General features: G+C 35.1%; 1 protein-coding gene across 4 annotated transcripts in view; it reads left to right on the top strand.

Moving 5' to 3' along the window:
• Window positions 1-12,647, top strand: part of LOC139132401 (brefeldin A-inhibited guanine nucleotide-exchange protein 1-like) — a 183,288-nt gene extending 170,641 nt beyond the window's left edge. For all 4 annotated transcript variants that reach the window (XM_070698743.1, XM_070698742.1, XM_070698745.1 and 1 more), the window contains 6 exons: window positions 77-215; window positions 2,173-2,315; window positions 4,003-4,180; window positions 4,438-4,576; window positions 5,073-5,190; window positions 6,331-12,647. In XM_070698743.1, coding sequence (XP_070554844.1) covers window positions 77-215; window positions 2,173-2,315; window positions 4,003-4,180; window positions 4,438-4,576; window positions 5,073-5,190; window positions 6,331-6,459 — 846 coding nt within the window. In that variant the 3' untranslated portion in view covers window positions 6,460-12,647. The remainder of the gene's footprint in view (window positions 1-76; window positions 216-2,172; window positions 2,316-4,002; window positions 4,181-4,437; window positions 4,577-5,072; window positions 5,191-6,330) is intronic.
• The last annotated feature ends 1,217 nt before the right edge of the window (window positions 12,648-13,864 follow it).

The following is a 13,864-nucleotide window of genomic DNA, read 5'->3' as shown; positions in this document are numbered from 1 at the left end:
TGACACTAAATGGTATTTTTGAAATGTGATAATAAAATGATGCTTTTGAAATGATATGGCATTGCTTGAATCACAGGAAGCGGCACAGTCTCCTGTCAAAGAATCCTCAAGAAAGAGTCCAGATAAGAAGAACACTTTGACAAGGCATGGAAGTAAAGAGAGTGTAACTAGTGCTACCAGTGTTGAAAGTAAAGGATTGCCAAAGAAAATACCAAGTAAGAAAATTATTACATGTAATAATGAAAGCTACAGAATTGCCACATATAGGTCATTGGTATATCTACTGTCAAAGCTCCTACACAGTTGCATGTATTCAATGTACATACATGTATACACCAAAACAGCTATGATAACATTTGGAAGTTTCTAATAATTTGAAGTTCTACCCCAACGTCGTACATTTGTATTTCATATGAGCATGAGTATAATTTGACAGAAAGGGGAATTTTTCCAAATTTTTTTTTTATTAAATTTAACAAGGCTGCATGTATTGGTACAATGGTAGTAATGTATTGAAACAAGCTTCATTGGTATTAAAACGTAGTATGACATTGCCTCAGCTACGTCTTCTTTTCACACTTGTTGGTGGAGATCCCTGTACATGTAAGCCATCAAACCTGGACCAATATAGTCTCATCAGTGCCTTATATGTTATCTATAGCACATGACAACCTGGCTGTCAGCTTTCAATTGTCCTTTGCTACAGAGAAGGATATGCAGCATATTGCTATAGATAAGTACAGGCAACATATTGCTGTAGAGAAGTACAGGCAGCATATTGCTACAGAGAAGGAAATGCAGCATATTGCTATAGAGAAGGAAATGCAGCATATTGCTATAGAGAAGGAAATGCAGCATATTGCTATAGAGAAGTACAGGCAGCATATTGCTATAGAGAAGTACAGGCAGCATATTGCTATAGAGAAGTACAGGCAGCATATTGCTATAGAGAAGTACAGGCAGCATATTGCTACAGAGAAGGAAATGCAGCATATTGCTATAGAGAAGGAAATGCAGCATATTGCTATAGAGAAGTACAGGCAGCATATTGCTGTAGAGAAGTACAGGCAGCATATTGCTATAGAGAAGTACAGGCAGCATATTGCTATAGAGAAGTACAGGCAGCATATTGCTATAGAGAAGTACAGGCAGCATATTGCTATAGAGAAGTAAAGGCAGCATATTGCTACAGAGAAGGAAATGCAGCATATTGCTATAGAGAAGGAAATGCAGCATATTGCTATAGAGAAGTACAGGCAGCATATTGCTGTAGAGAAGTACAGGCAGCATATTGCTATAGAGAAGTACAGGCAGCATATTGCTGTAGAGAAGTACAGGCAGCATATTGCTGTAGAGAAGTACAGGCAGCATATTGCTGTAGAGAAGTACAGGCAGCATATTGCTGTAGAGAAGTACAGGCAGCATATTGCTATAGAGAAGTACAGGCAGCATATTGCTATAGAGAAGTACAGGCAGCATATTGCTGTAGAGAAGTAGAGGCAGCATATTGCTACAGAGAAGTACAGGCAGCATATTGCTACAGAGAAGTACAGGCAGCATATTGCTACAGAGAAGTACAGGCAGCATATTGCTACAGAGAAGTACAGGCAGCATATTGCTATAGAGAAGTACAGGCAGCATATTGCTACAGAGAAGTACAGGCAGCATATTGCTATAGAGAAGTACAGGCAGCATATTGCTGTAGAGAAGTACAGGCAGCATATTGCTGTAGAGAAGTACAGGCAGCATATTGCTACAATATTGCTATGTTACGCAATACACGATCACTTTATTGTCCTGTGATTTATACGTTAAAATATCGCGGAAGTCCAGCGGAAATGGTTCAAAGACTTTTTTCCGGTAGGGTACAGAGAAGTACAGGCAGCATATTGCTATACAGAAGTACAGGCAGCATACATAAAATGACATAAAGTGAATATAGGTGATAAACCAAACTCAATTGCTCATCAGATGTCAATTTTATTGATAAATAATGGTCAATTACCATTATCCATCATTAACCAACACAGCAAAAAGCTAGTATGAAATATGAAACTATGTGCCGTGGCTTCTACTATGACGCATTGTGAATAACTAAAATATGCAATGGACAGCAGAACATGTCTCTCCACACAAATATCAACAATTGTTCATTTCAATGACTTTTTTCAGAATCTGCAGCAGATCAGAAATTATTTTCAGCATTGCTTATCAAGTGTGTGGTACAGTTGGAGTTGATCCAGACCATAGATAACATTGTCTTTTACCCAGCAACAAGCAGACATGAAGATGCAGAAAATGTGAGAGCTGCTCAGGTATGTTATTATAAATGTTAAGTCTTTACACCCCAAGGCATAGAAAAACCTTGGGTCAGGGTTTTAGGTGGGCTACCTAAAACCCCTGACCTGAGGGATGGAAGTTGTCTGTGGTTGACTATTTTTTAAACATCTTCCAATAAGTCGAACAACATCAGCAACTGCTCGTTTGCAACAATATTGGTGAAAAAAAGGGTCAAAAGATAGCGATAATGTCCCTTTAATGATTTTAGAAAAAACACATATATATTGACAACAACTGCACACAATTTGATAAGATATGCTACAAAGTTTGATCACACCAAGATATATCAGCTGTGAAAGATATTAAGGGGTGACAGAAAAGGTAATGGATAGTTTGCATATTTAATGAACTTTCCTAATTAGGGATATATATTACAGCATTTTTACTTCATCAATCTCTTAATTTGCATATTTAATGAACTTTTGAAGTTAGGGGTATTTATTTGAATTTACCAAAATTGATGAAACTTGCTATATACATTGAAGATACTATGATATAACATTATTGAAAATCATTAAGCAGTTTTACTTCAGCCAATTCCCTATTTACATATTTAATGAACTTCATTAATTAGGGATATATATCTGAATTGACTCGATTGAAGTTGATGAATCTTGCTACATATATTGAAGATAATATAAAACAACATTATTGAAAGTCATTAAACTTTTTTACTTCAGCCAATTCCTAATTTGCATATTTAATGAACTTTCCTAATTAGGGATATTTATATATATTGAATAGACCAAATTTGACGAAACTTGCTATGTACATTAAACATACTATCATACAACATTGAAAGTCATCAAGAATTTTTACTTGAGCCAATTCCTTATTTGAAAATTTTATGAACTTTCCTAATTAAGGATATTTATCTGTCCTGACTTAGACAAAAGTTGATGAATTGCCTTGTACATTAAAGATACTATGATACGAGATTATTGAAAGTCATTTAACATTTTTACTTAAGCCAATTTCTAATTTGTATATTTAATGAGAATATTTCAGTCAATTCCTAATTTGCATATTTTAATGAACTTTCCTGATTGGGGATATGTGTGTGGCTTTAGAATCAATCTGTGATGAATATTATTCATTATATTGATCATAACACTTTCAATGAAGTTGCAAACATGTGGCAAAGGTTCAAATTTACACATAACTGCAATATATAATGAAACACATGGGCATTTTCAGTTCATATCTGGTTGAACCATAACTCAACTATTCCTGAACTGATTTCGTTCAATGTTGGTACACAGATAAAGTACTATGGCATATATACAAATGTATGCACGTCAATTTATTTTGTGATACGATCCAATATGGTTGCCGGGCGGCCATTTTGTTGCGATTTTTTCATGTTTTTGAACCATAACTCAACTATCTCTGAACAGATTTCATTCAAACTTGGCACACAGTCATTGTATTATAGTGTGCATGTGCATCACAATTAATGGTGCGTTTGAAGACTGTGTCATCAGCAAAGACTTGTAATAAAGACAATTTTTTCAAAAATGCTTGAAACATCATGCATATATTTTCTTTGAAAACTTGCTTGTAAATGATGGCTTTGTAGCTTTTATAATGATTTTGACACTCAGAATTATGCACAATTAGAAATGTCTTTATTATCAGAAATTATGTCTTATATTCTTGAAGGAGGATAGCTTGACAACATCCATAGAATCTTCAGACATATCTGGTCAGGAATATGGTATGTATCGGTATCTAACTTCACAACAGTTATTCTGCCTCTTGGATTGTCTGCTAGAATCACACAAATTTGCAAGGGACTTCAACAGCAACAATGCTCAACGAGAAATCCTACGAAATGCAGGTAAGCTTAAGACACTCATACAAGGTATTTGTGTACAAATGTGTGTCAAACTGTCATCAAAATTTGCTTTTGAGAAATTGTCTTCATCGTAAATAAAAGTTCTCTGTACAACCATGTACTTTAAGAAAGGAACTGTCTATTCTAGAGTGCAATTTTCAAATTACAAGTTTAATATGAGATACTGTGTTTAATGGTACAGCTAACAATGAAAATGAAAGGTTTGAAAATAAAGAATGTTACATTTGTCTATTTTGTAGGATTCAAGGGTAAATCTAAACCAAATCTTCTCAAACAAGAAACAAATAGTTTAGCATGTCTGTTGAGGATATTGTTTCGGATGTACATGGATGAAAACAGAAAAGCAGAATGGCCTGATGTACAGGATAGACTAATCAGGTAAGAATAATTTTCTGTTTCATATTGGTCCCACTATCATCTTTGGTTCAACTTCAAGGTACCAGTCATTTCAAGTGGAAGTATCTAGTGACATCCTATTTCCATGACAACTTGAAAACAAATTGATCACCTGTTTTGCTTGTAACAATTTATAGTCTCCTCAACTTTCATGTGTTTTTTTTTTGAGCTATATGGATATATTCTTTGAGAAGTGTACAATAATGTAACATGACTAGCTTTTTTCTGTTTTGCATGACATTGTTGACCATATTGCAACTTACAGATTTTACACATCAACAGTCAAGTAACTTTTTTCTGTATCAGTATCCATTGTGACTTCTCATCTCACAGCCGTTAGTCAGCTATTTCGTACTCATCTGATACGAGATATATTGCCAAACATTGAAGCTTGAAGAAAGAATGGCAGAGAAATCACCAAACAATACATACTGTGTCCTTGTTCACTGAACAATGCATACTTTATCATTTTTTGCAGAATATGTAAAGAATCCTTAGAGTACTTTTTGAAACTAGATTCTGAGAGTCACAGAGAAGCCTGGCGTTCAATCCTACTTCTGTTCCTAACGAAAGTCATCAAATTGAATGACAGCAGGGTGAGTTTATTCCTTTACTTTATATTCTTTGAATATGAGCAAATTGTGTAACTCCTTATGACAGCAAGAATCATTCACTATAAGTTACTGTGCAAAAAATGCAGGACATTTGGTGAAAATATTATTTATGACTTGTCCTGGTGAGATTGTTTTACGTGTGTATCCTTCTAAGGATTCTTGCCAGAGAAGCTATGATCATTAAATTTTCTGACAAGAGTTTGTTCAAAGCAGACATTTGTTGGAATTTCTGTCAGTAGTACCGGTAGTCAGTGTCATCCATTTGATGCTGTATTTAGAGAAATATCAAGAATTCTTTGTACCTCCAGTACAATTCTGCGACTTAAATGAGTCATGTAAGTCTCAAGCGGTCAACCGTATTTTCAATATGGCAGATTTCTAAACGTAAAACATAAAATTACAGAAGCAAAAGTAAAGGTTATACAGGAATTTAATGCCAGAAATGCCTAAACAGATGAAAAAATGAATGAGTTTAGCTTGTTTCATGAACAAACTAAATTTTTTGCCATGACATCGATTACATTTGTGTTAAAAGTATTTTTGAGATCACTATCTCAAACTCTTGCTGTGGTGAGAAGTCAACGTTTTACCCACTCTGCATTTGTAGCTATGATGGCTTGTGACATTGCCCTTGTGATAGGTAGAAATAATGTACCAGTAAGGAGGTAAATTTTGAGTTTGTTAGAGATGTTAAGGCGGATTTCAGTCAACAATGGTGACTCTCATATTTTGATGTCAGCTGTGTATGAAAATATTTTGACAAAACAACATTGACACTAGCATTTCCTACGTACAATTGATCAGCTTCATGTCTTGTTATTTTCAAAATCTATATTGATAATGGCCCAAACCACTAATATTCATTCTTTCTAACAAACCTATTTGTCTCAAATGTGCACCTGAACTCAATAAGGGGGATTTTGAACCATAATTTCATCATTATATTTTCCTATATCTCCGTAGTTCAGTTTGGTGGAGGGGACGGTATTTGATATCAAATGAAGTGAGTGTGTTTGTCATGTGTGTGTGTTTTAATTGTACACATTCCCCTGAAGATACTGACTTTTTATGTACTTTCACTGATGTACTGAAAATTGAAAAATATTTATGCTTCCATTTCAGTTCAAAGCCCATGCATCAATGTATTATCCTCTTCTTTGTGAGGCCATGAGATTTGATTTGAAGACTGAGCTTAGGTACATCCTTCGAAAGTTTTTCCTCAGAACTGGGCAAGTTTTCAGCATTACATGAAAAACCAGTATTGCAGAAGAAACTAGGACACAGACTTTGGCTTTATCAAGAAACCTTACATCCCTGGGAAGTTTTGCAAAATCTATTTATAAGAATTGATTTAATGTTTTATGTAATTAGTTTTTCGGAAATCTTGAGGCAGATATTTATGTGATCATATGTAGTCAGCTTATGTTTTAAAGAATTGATTTTGCTATTTTGGGTTAGTATGAAGAAACCCCTGTTGAGTCAGATTTCCATTCCAATTTGAAGGGAAACAGAGATCCATCAATTATGATAAACAGCTGATAAGCACTACTCTAACAACTTGGATTTGGTTATTGCATGTTTGAACTCTGTTGCATTGAGTTCTGCTTGATTCCACCAATTCTGAACAACCATTACAATCACACAAAGAGTGAACCTATGGGTACTAAATGATCCTTATAGTTATACCACCTCAGCCCATGTATTATTGATCATCCAGATGTTTATTTCCTTATATAATTGTACACTATGTGTAGCAAAAGAAACTTGATCCAGCTCAGGCCTTTGTTTAGTATTGATAATCTCTGACACTTGACACATATTCTGCCTCTTTGTGGAGCAAGATATCAAAAGTGGCCATGATAATGGTGGATGTCTTTATATTTGATAATAGTTTATCACCAAGTCAAATTTTGATACATTGACAACATGAATGTCTCCAGTGCATACAGAGAACTAGTGTTGTCTACACAATTCAGTTTCCTGTGAATTACAAGGATATGAATTTGTACACTATTCTAGCTTATACAGTGTGCACAGTGTATTGATAAACAGTAGGTAAAGACACCAGCAGGGTATGATGTTGCTCAATAAGCTATTGTATTAGATTAAAAGTAATGTATCTGTTCATTAGAAAAGAAATGCATTTGATTATTATACATTGTAGTTGTCTTCTGGCATGAAAGTGTTGACTGACATCTTTGAAACATCATTGCAGTGTATCGACCAAACAGCCCCTGTCCATTTCCAACTACTTGCTCCATGCAGTATATCAAGTTACATATTTTTACAAGGTTGGGGAATATTGGCATATGATTTGGGAACCATGATAACATTGTTGCTGTCCACTAATCTCATTATATTGATATACCAAGGGGAACCATGGTAAAATGACTGGGGAACCCGGTAACATTTACCTGCTTACTTTACCGCCCTTAACAAAAACACTGTTACAGTAATAATAAACAAGGCTGAGACATTTTGCAGATTGACATGATTGTGATGCACCAAACAAAATCTATATACATGCCAATTTTTAGTGGCATAGTTTCTTCATGTTACTTTCCTACAGGTATTTTCCTTTCAAAACTTTCATTTAACACAGGTATAGTATCATGTTCTTGCACGGAATGATAGTGTTTGCTTGTAAATGAAGCTTTGTCAAGATACATCAACCACCCAGATGAATATGATGTATTTCATTAACTGTCAAACATTTGAAAAACTTAGCAAAATATGACTACAGACATTATAATTACTGTGTACTAGCCAAAGTTCATTTGTATGTGAAGTTGTTCATTTGTATGTATCAATTGAGTGTAACCTATTAATTTGCACCTTTTTCTGCATCTGCCCAGAGGCACCCTGATCTTTTGTTGACACCGCTGAATTCTGTAAGACTTGGTACATAAGCAGTATACAGTACATACATATATGATGTTTGATCAATAAGGCAGTATTGCTCTGATGTGAATTTTATTTTCCCAAAGTATATTCAGATTTGCCTACAGATATATTACTTGTGCGACTTGCCTGTAGATACATTACTTGTAGGTAGCTATGTAAACATTGTACTCTATTAATTTGCACCTGCATCAAAATTTGTGACACCCACGCTAATTACAGCTCATTGTGAACTGTTGCCACTTCCTAAGATCACATGGCAAATATGTTGAAAAATATTGACTCCAAGTTGTCAGAGCTGTTCAATGCCAAAGGTATGAAGTAGACATCTGCAGTCTCATGTCAGAGAGACTAGCAATTCAGCAAGTCATTATTTAAGATTAAATGTCATGTTGCACACCTGGTACCTGGTCATGAGGGCCATATCACCTGATTATTACCCTGAGAGGCATAATGTATACGTGATAATGCCCAGCTACTCAGGGTCATAAACAGGCACTATAGGCGGAGGAATAAGAATGGCATATTGGATGTTTTATAACACTCCACATGCTCATGCTCTTCAGTGTTATTGTCTGTAATGTCCTTTGATGTACACATTGCAACAATGCATTGGTGAGTTTTCCACAGTAGTCATAGTGGTGCAAAGTTTTATAAAAAAAGAAATAAATGTTGTCCTTTGTATTCCGAGTGACATCAGTGGCTGCTCTGGGATCTGTCAATGAGCTTTTTAAATAATTTGTTTTTTTGGAATGGAAAGTCTTGCCCCTTTTGTCATAGGTTTGTCACTCATGGCATCCTAACCACCTACAATTGCTTCAATAGTGCAGACTATACTACACTTACATGATCATATGATAAAGCAGTGTTTACAAACTTTTTCCCTTCCCTAGGGAAAAAGTCTTTGAACAAATACCCAATAATGCCACTGGTTTCAAGTAAGTGAGCTCTAAACTTATCTTTTCTCTCTTGTCATGTGATTTGTTCTGGCAAATCTTGACACAGAATGGGCATGTGGCATTTTATAATATAACTTGTTTGGCTTGCTGAACACTCCCTATTTACCACACAATCTCATGAATTGTGTCATTTACAGCCATGATGTAGTAGTTGTGAAAGACAAAGGAAGGTATAATGTTACACTTTGTGCCAGCCAAATAAACTGCCTGACTTGTTAGTACTTTCATTGTGGCCATTCTGACCTCTTGCAAGGAGTGTTTATTTGAAGCAAACCGGGTCAATGCCATATGTCATCTGTTATTCCCATTGATATAGTTAAATGAGCTAAGGTATCTATGCCTTATTACAGACTACAGTGATGACAGTGTTGAAGACTCCCCATGACTCTCAAAGTGGCACTCGTAAACGGGATGTGAAAAATATGCTCGGGAAATGACGTTTTTATCGATATCTCTCGATCTGCGCGCAATCCCCACGTCAAATGTCGACCGTTGGCATTAAAAACATGTGTTTTAAACATGTTACCAAGTGGGAGTGCCTCTTTAATCAACTCCCTATCCTATCACTTAGCAGTATTCTTTATTTGCAACCAGTGCCTAACACTACTCTCACAGTTGAAATCAAATCTTTTGTGATTTGTATAATTTGGTGTTTAATTTATGCAATTTTTTCTTTCAACTATCATCTCCAAGGTATTTCTAACAATAAAACTAAAAAGTTAAGTCCTCTTCTTTTTCTAAGCTTTTTCTAAGCAACTTATTTAGGGTTTCACAAAAACATATGACAAATTGTTGTTTGTTTGAAAACAATAGTATCACAGTACATGAGACAAACTCTACGTGCAGTGTCTAATTCATAGATTTGTCATAAAATTCTGAAAAACATGGTGTCATGTGTCGTCAGCAGTTTAATCATTACAAAAAGCACATGATAAGTAATAGATCACATCATAAAGAGATGCTGCTGCAATTTTAATTCCTTTTTAAGTGACAGTAAAAATGTTTGCTGTACATTTTAATGATTAATTCTATCAAAAAGCTACAGCATTTGTAGCAATCCACTATGATTTATGGCATCCCACCCTATAGCAAATCACATTTGTAACAATTCTTTTTTGGTATACTGATTTAGGAGGACACATTTGTAGCTTATTACAGTTTTAGAATTACATCATTGTGGCAGACCACATGTATTACTTTATAGGCCAAAGCAATTAAATTTTTTTTTTTTTGCATCCACTTTAAATTTTGAAAAGCAGTTCAAAAACACATACAGAAAATTTCACACATGCGATTATTACGTTTACTTGATTGTTTCTATAAAATTTTGGTGCCCCCTTCAAGATTCACTGGAAAAACTTCATTTTCACCTTTGTAATTTAACTACAATTGACATTCTGCAAGCATGTAGGTGTTGAAGTCCATTTTACAATTAATGTGAAAGAAGATTTGAAGGCAAAACAGCTGTACTGTGAAATCTTATTCAAATACACCGTGAATATTTTTCATAAAAAACCATGGAAACTTATACACATATAGGAACACAAAACAAAGAATTCAGTTAATTTGGTCTTACCATATTTTGTCACATTCTTTGTTCATGTATTCAAGTATATAAAACTATTGTAGTATTACCATAGTCTTTTGTAGTGCACCTGGTAAATGGTACATGGTAAATACAACTTTTGTATTGTACATGGGAAGTGACCAGTGATTGAATCACAATCAGTGACGTTGCTTAAGTTACATTGTTAGCTCATTGGTACTTTACAAGATGTTCAATAGAGTCACAAAATCTAGACTTTGTTGTATAACAACCCCTCATCAAATCACATCTATTTAAAATTCATCTATAAGTAAATAAGTTTTGTTTTAGGATTTCAGTCTGCAGTCTGTATTGCATGATTTCTTTGCTAAAGTGTAACATCTTTTGCTAAGTGTGGCATACTGCAGTGTAATGTGGACCAGATGAAACAGTGAGTTACAAAGCTCAAACTAACACGCATTACTGATTGTTTGTAAACGATGTTTGCAGACTTCTGCATGAGTAAACAAATGACAAAATTTGACATTGTACAACTAATCATTGATACAAACTTCAAACATTGTCAAAATGACTGCTTAACCAATAAGTTACTTTCTTTGACATTATGTTGGAGAAAGAATTCATATAGGTTGGTTATCACTGGAAATTTGTGGAATTATTGGTATGTTCATTATTGTGATTAAAACTTGGTCTTATCATTAATGGCTGATAGGTTATGAAGGAAGTTTAAAATGTTTAATATGTCTCAGACCACAGGCGACCCAAAAAGTATTACTGAGATTTTTGTTTTCTCTATCATTTTCTCTCCTTTCTTCATGCTCTGACTGATCGGAGTAAATAAAATAAATGGTTTCTAGCCTCTGTGACTCTTTATTTATTTTACACTCCATTACAAGGACGTATATCTCTCATACACACATGCTGTAATTAATTAGTCAACACAACTAATTATGCTAATCTGTGGACTTATCAGGGATTTTACCGGTTGGTCAACATCACGAAAGATACGAATGGTTACTAAAACATCACTATCTTTCCGATGTTGACCAACCTCTGATAAGTCCACAGATTAGCATAATTAGTTGTGTTGACTAATTAATTACAGCATGTGTGTATGAGAGATATACGTCCATGTAATGGAGCGTAAAATAAATAAAGAGTCACAGAGGCTAGGTTAGGTTATATAACCATTTATTTTATTTACTCCGATCAGTCAGAGCATGAAGAAAGGAGAGAAAATGATAGAGAAAACTGTGTGAAAATCTCAGTAATACTTTATGGGTCGCCTGTGCTCAGATTTGGATTGGTGTGTTCTGTGTTTTTAACAAGTTACTTTACAGTTGAATTTAAAATATGGCATTTTTAAGAAACATTCCCTCGATGTGATGAATCTTTGCAAGAATTCAGTACATCTCAAAGTAATGTGTAATTTTGGATTTGTGTAATAATGTACAAATGTAGAATAAGAACAAAGCATTACTTTGTCAAAACTTAAAGTCTAGCTTGATTCACATAATTACACGTTGTGGAGGAAAACAAGTACCTGTCAGAAATCAAATTTCAGTTCATTTTCTTTTATAGTTGAATTGGAAATTAGAGTGGGACACGAAATTAAGACAAAAGTGAACACCCATCTGTGTACAACTTGGTTATTAATATACAATTAATTGTGATGTATTTTTGATAGTTCAGAGCTATGTAAAGTTGTCATATTTGTTCAACATTGTCAATTGGAAAACTGAGGTAGAAGGAATCCTTTGGTTGGATGTAGGTAATGCTACTCTGTATGTACAAATTCCCTTAAAAACTTGGTTTTTTTTTTGAAGTGATGTATAAATAATTGAGTGTATAATCTGACACAGGCTTGGAAATTTTGTATGTAATGTTTGCCACTCTGTAGGACAATCTATGGTTATTACGGTTACATTTGTTTAGAGTAGGCAGTAACAGCAGCATTATGAGGGATATCTGATCTTGAAATCAAGATTAGGGCACAAATAAAATCCTTCATGTAGTCATGGAGGGAAAGTGAAGATTCAAATGTGACAAGTACTTCTTTTTAGTCCCCGTGCGTAGCGCAGGGGACTAGTAGATTAGGTCCCGTCCGTCCGTCTGTGCATCCGTCTCCAATGATATCTTGATCATTTGTAAAGCGATTTTAGAACAACTTGGCCTTAGTATAGTACCCATGACCACTCAATGCAAGCCACTTTTTTTCACAAAATAATCCAATTTGACCACCAAAGATTCACTGTTTTTGGCTATTCAAAGCTACATCCCTTGAATCTGAATCCAAAATTACCCTTGACATCTGGTATTCACACTCGTATTTTCTGAATCCGAAGTCATGTCCATCCGTCATCTGTAACACGCCATTCAACAACATTAGGGCCTCGCAATGTACGCCTGTTGTCTTCATAAAATAACCAATTTGGCTACCAAGGATTCACATTTTTGGGCTATTCCGAGCTGCAACCCCTGAATCAGAATCTAAAATTACCCATGGTGTCTAGTGTTCAGACATGTTTTCTCTGAAGCTGATTCGGAAATGGATGTTGAATCGTCTCTCCAATGTGAACGTGAAAAGACACTTGGATCCCAGCTTGTATCTTTAGGACGCGCCACATTCTACCCAAATTTTGAGGGATAAAAAGTTAGGTGTTTTTTTTTCATTGGCAATGCTTCGCCTTAGTATATATATAGATCATTTCATTCAATTGTTTAATGGGAGATATAAATTGGGACATGGCGAAGACGATCAATTGTGTCCTGAATGATGATCATGGAGCTACCAAAAGATCAACGTGTGATAAGTGAGTGTAACTACATGGCCTGAAAACCATGTGCATCTGATGTCGACCTTTAGTTTTCAGATGTAGTTCATCCGTCAACCTTGGTAATATCATGTTCATGTTTAAGTTTCCTGACATCGCAGTTCAAAATGTGTACAAGGTAACAAACTCGCTTTGGTAAAATCATTTGTACGTTTAGGTTTCCTGGTACTGAGACTGTACTCAGCAGCAGGGTAACTTCTGACATAATCCAGTGTAAGGGGAAACAACAGCTTGCACTAATGGTGTTGCTGGATCTCAGCGCTGCCTTTATCTTGCTCCACACTATGAAGGCTGAATTTGGATAAGATAACACAGTTTTGAATTGGCTTGCGTCTTATCACAGTCACGTGTGATCTATTCGGCTCTCGGACTATGCGCCCATAGACGTGTGTACATATGCCTGAGAAAAACCAAGT

The sequence above is a fragment of the Ptychodera flava genome, chromosome 5 (genome assembly GCF_041260155.1).
Source record: "Ptychodera flava strain L36383 chromosome 5, AS_Pfla_20210202, whole genome shotgun sequence".
Lineage (NCBI taxonomy): Eukaryota > Metazoa > Hemichordata > Enteropneusta > Ptychoderidae > Ptychodera > Ptychodera flava.
This window is presented reverse-complemented; position numbering and strand designations above follow the sequence as displayed.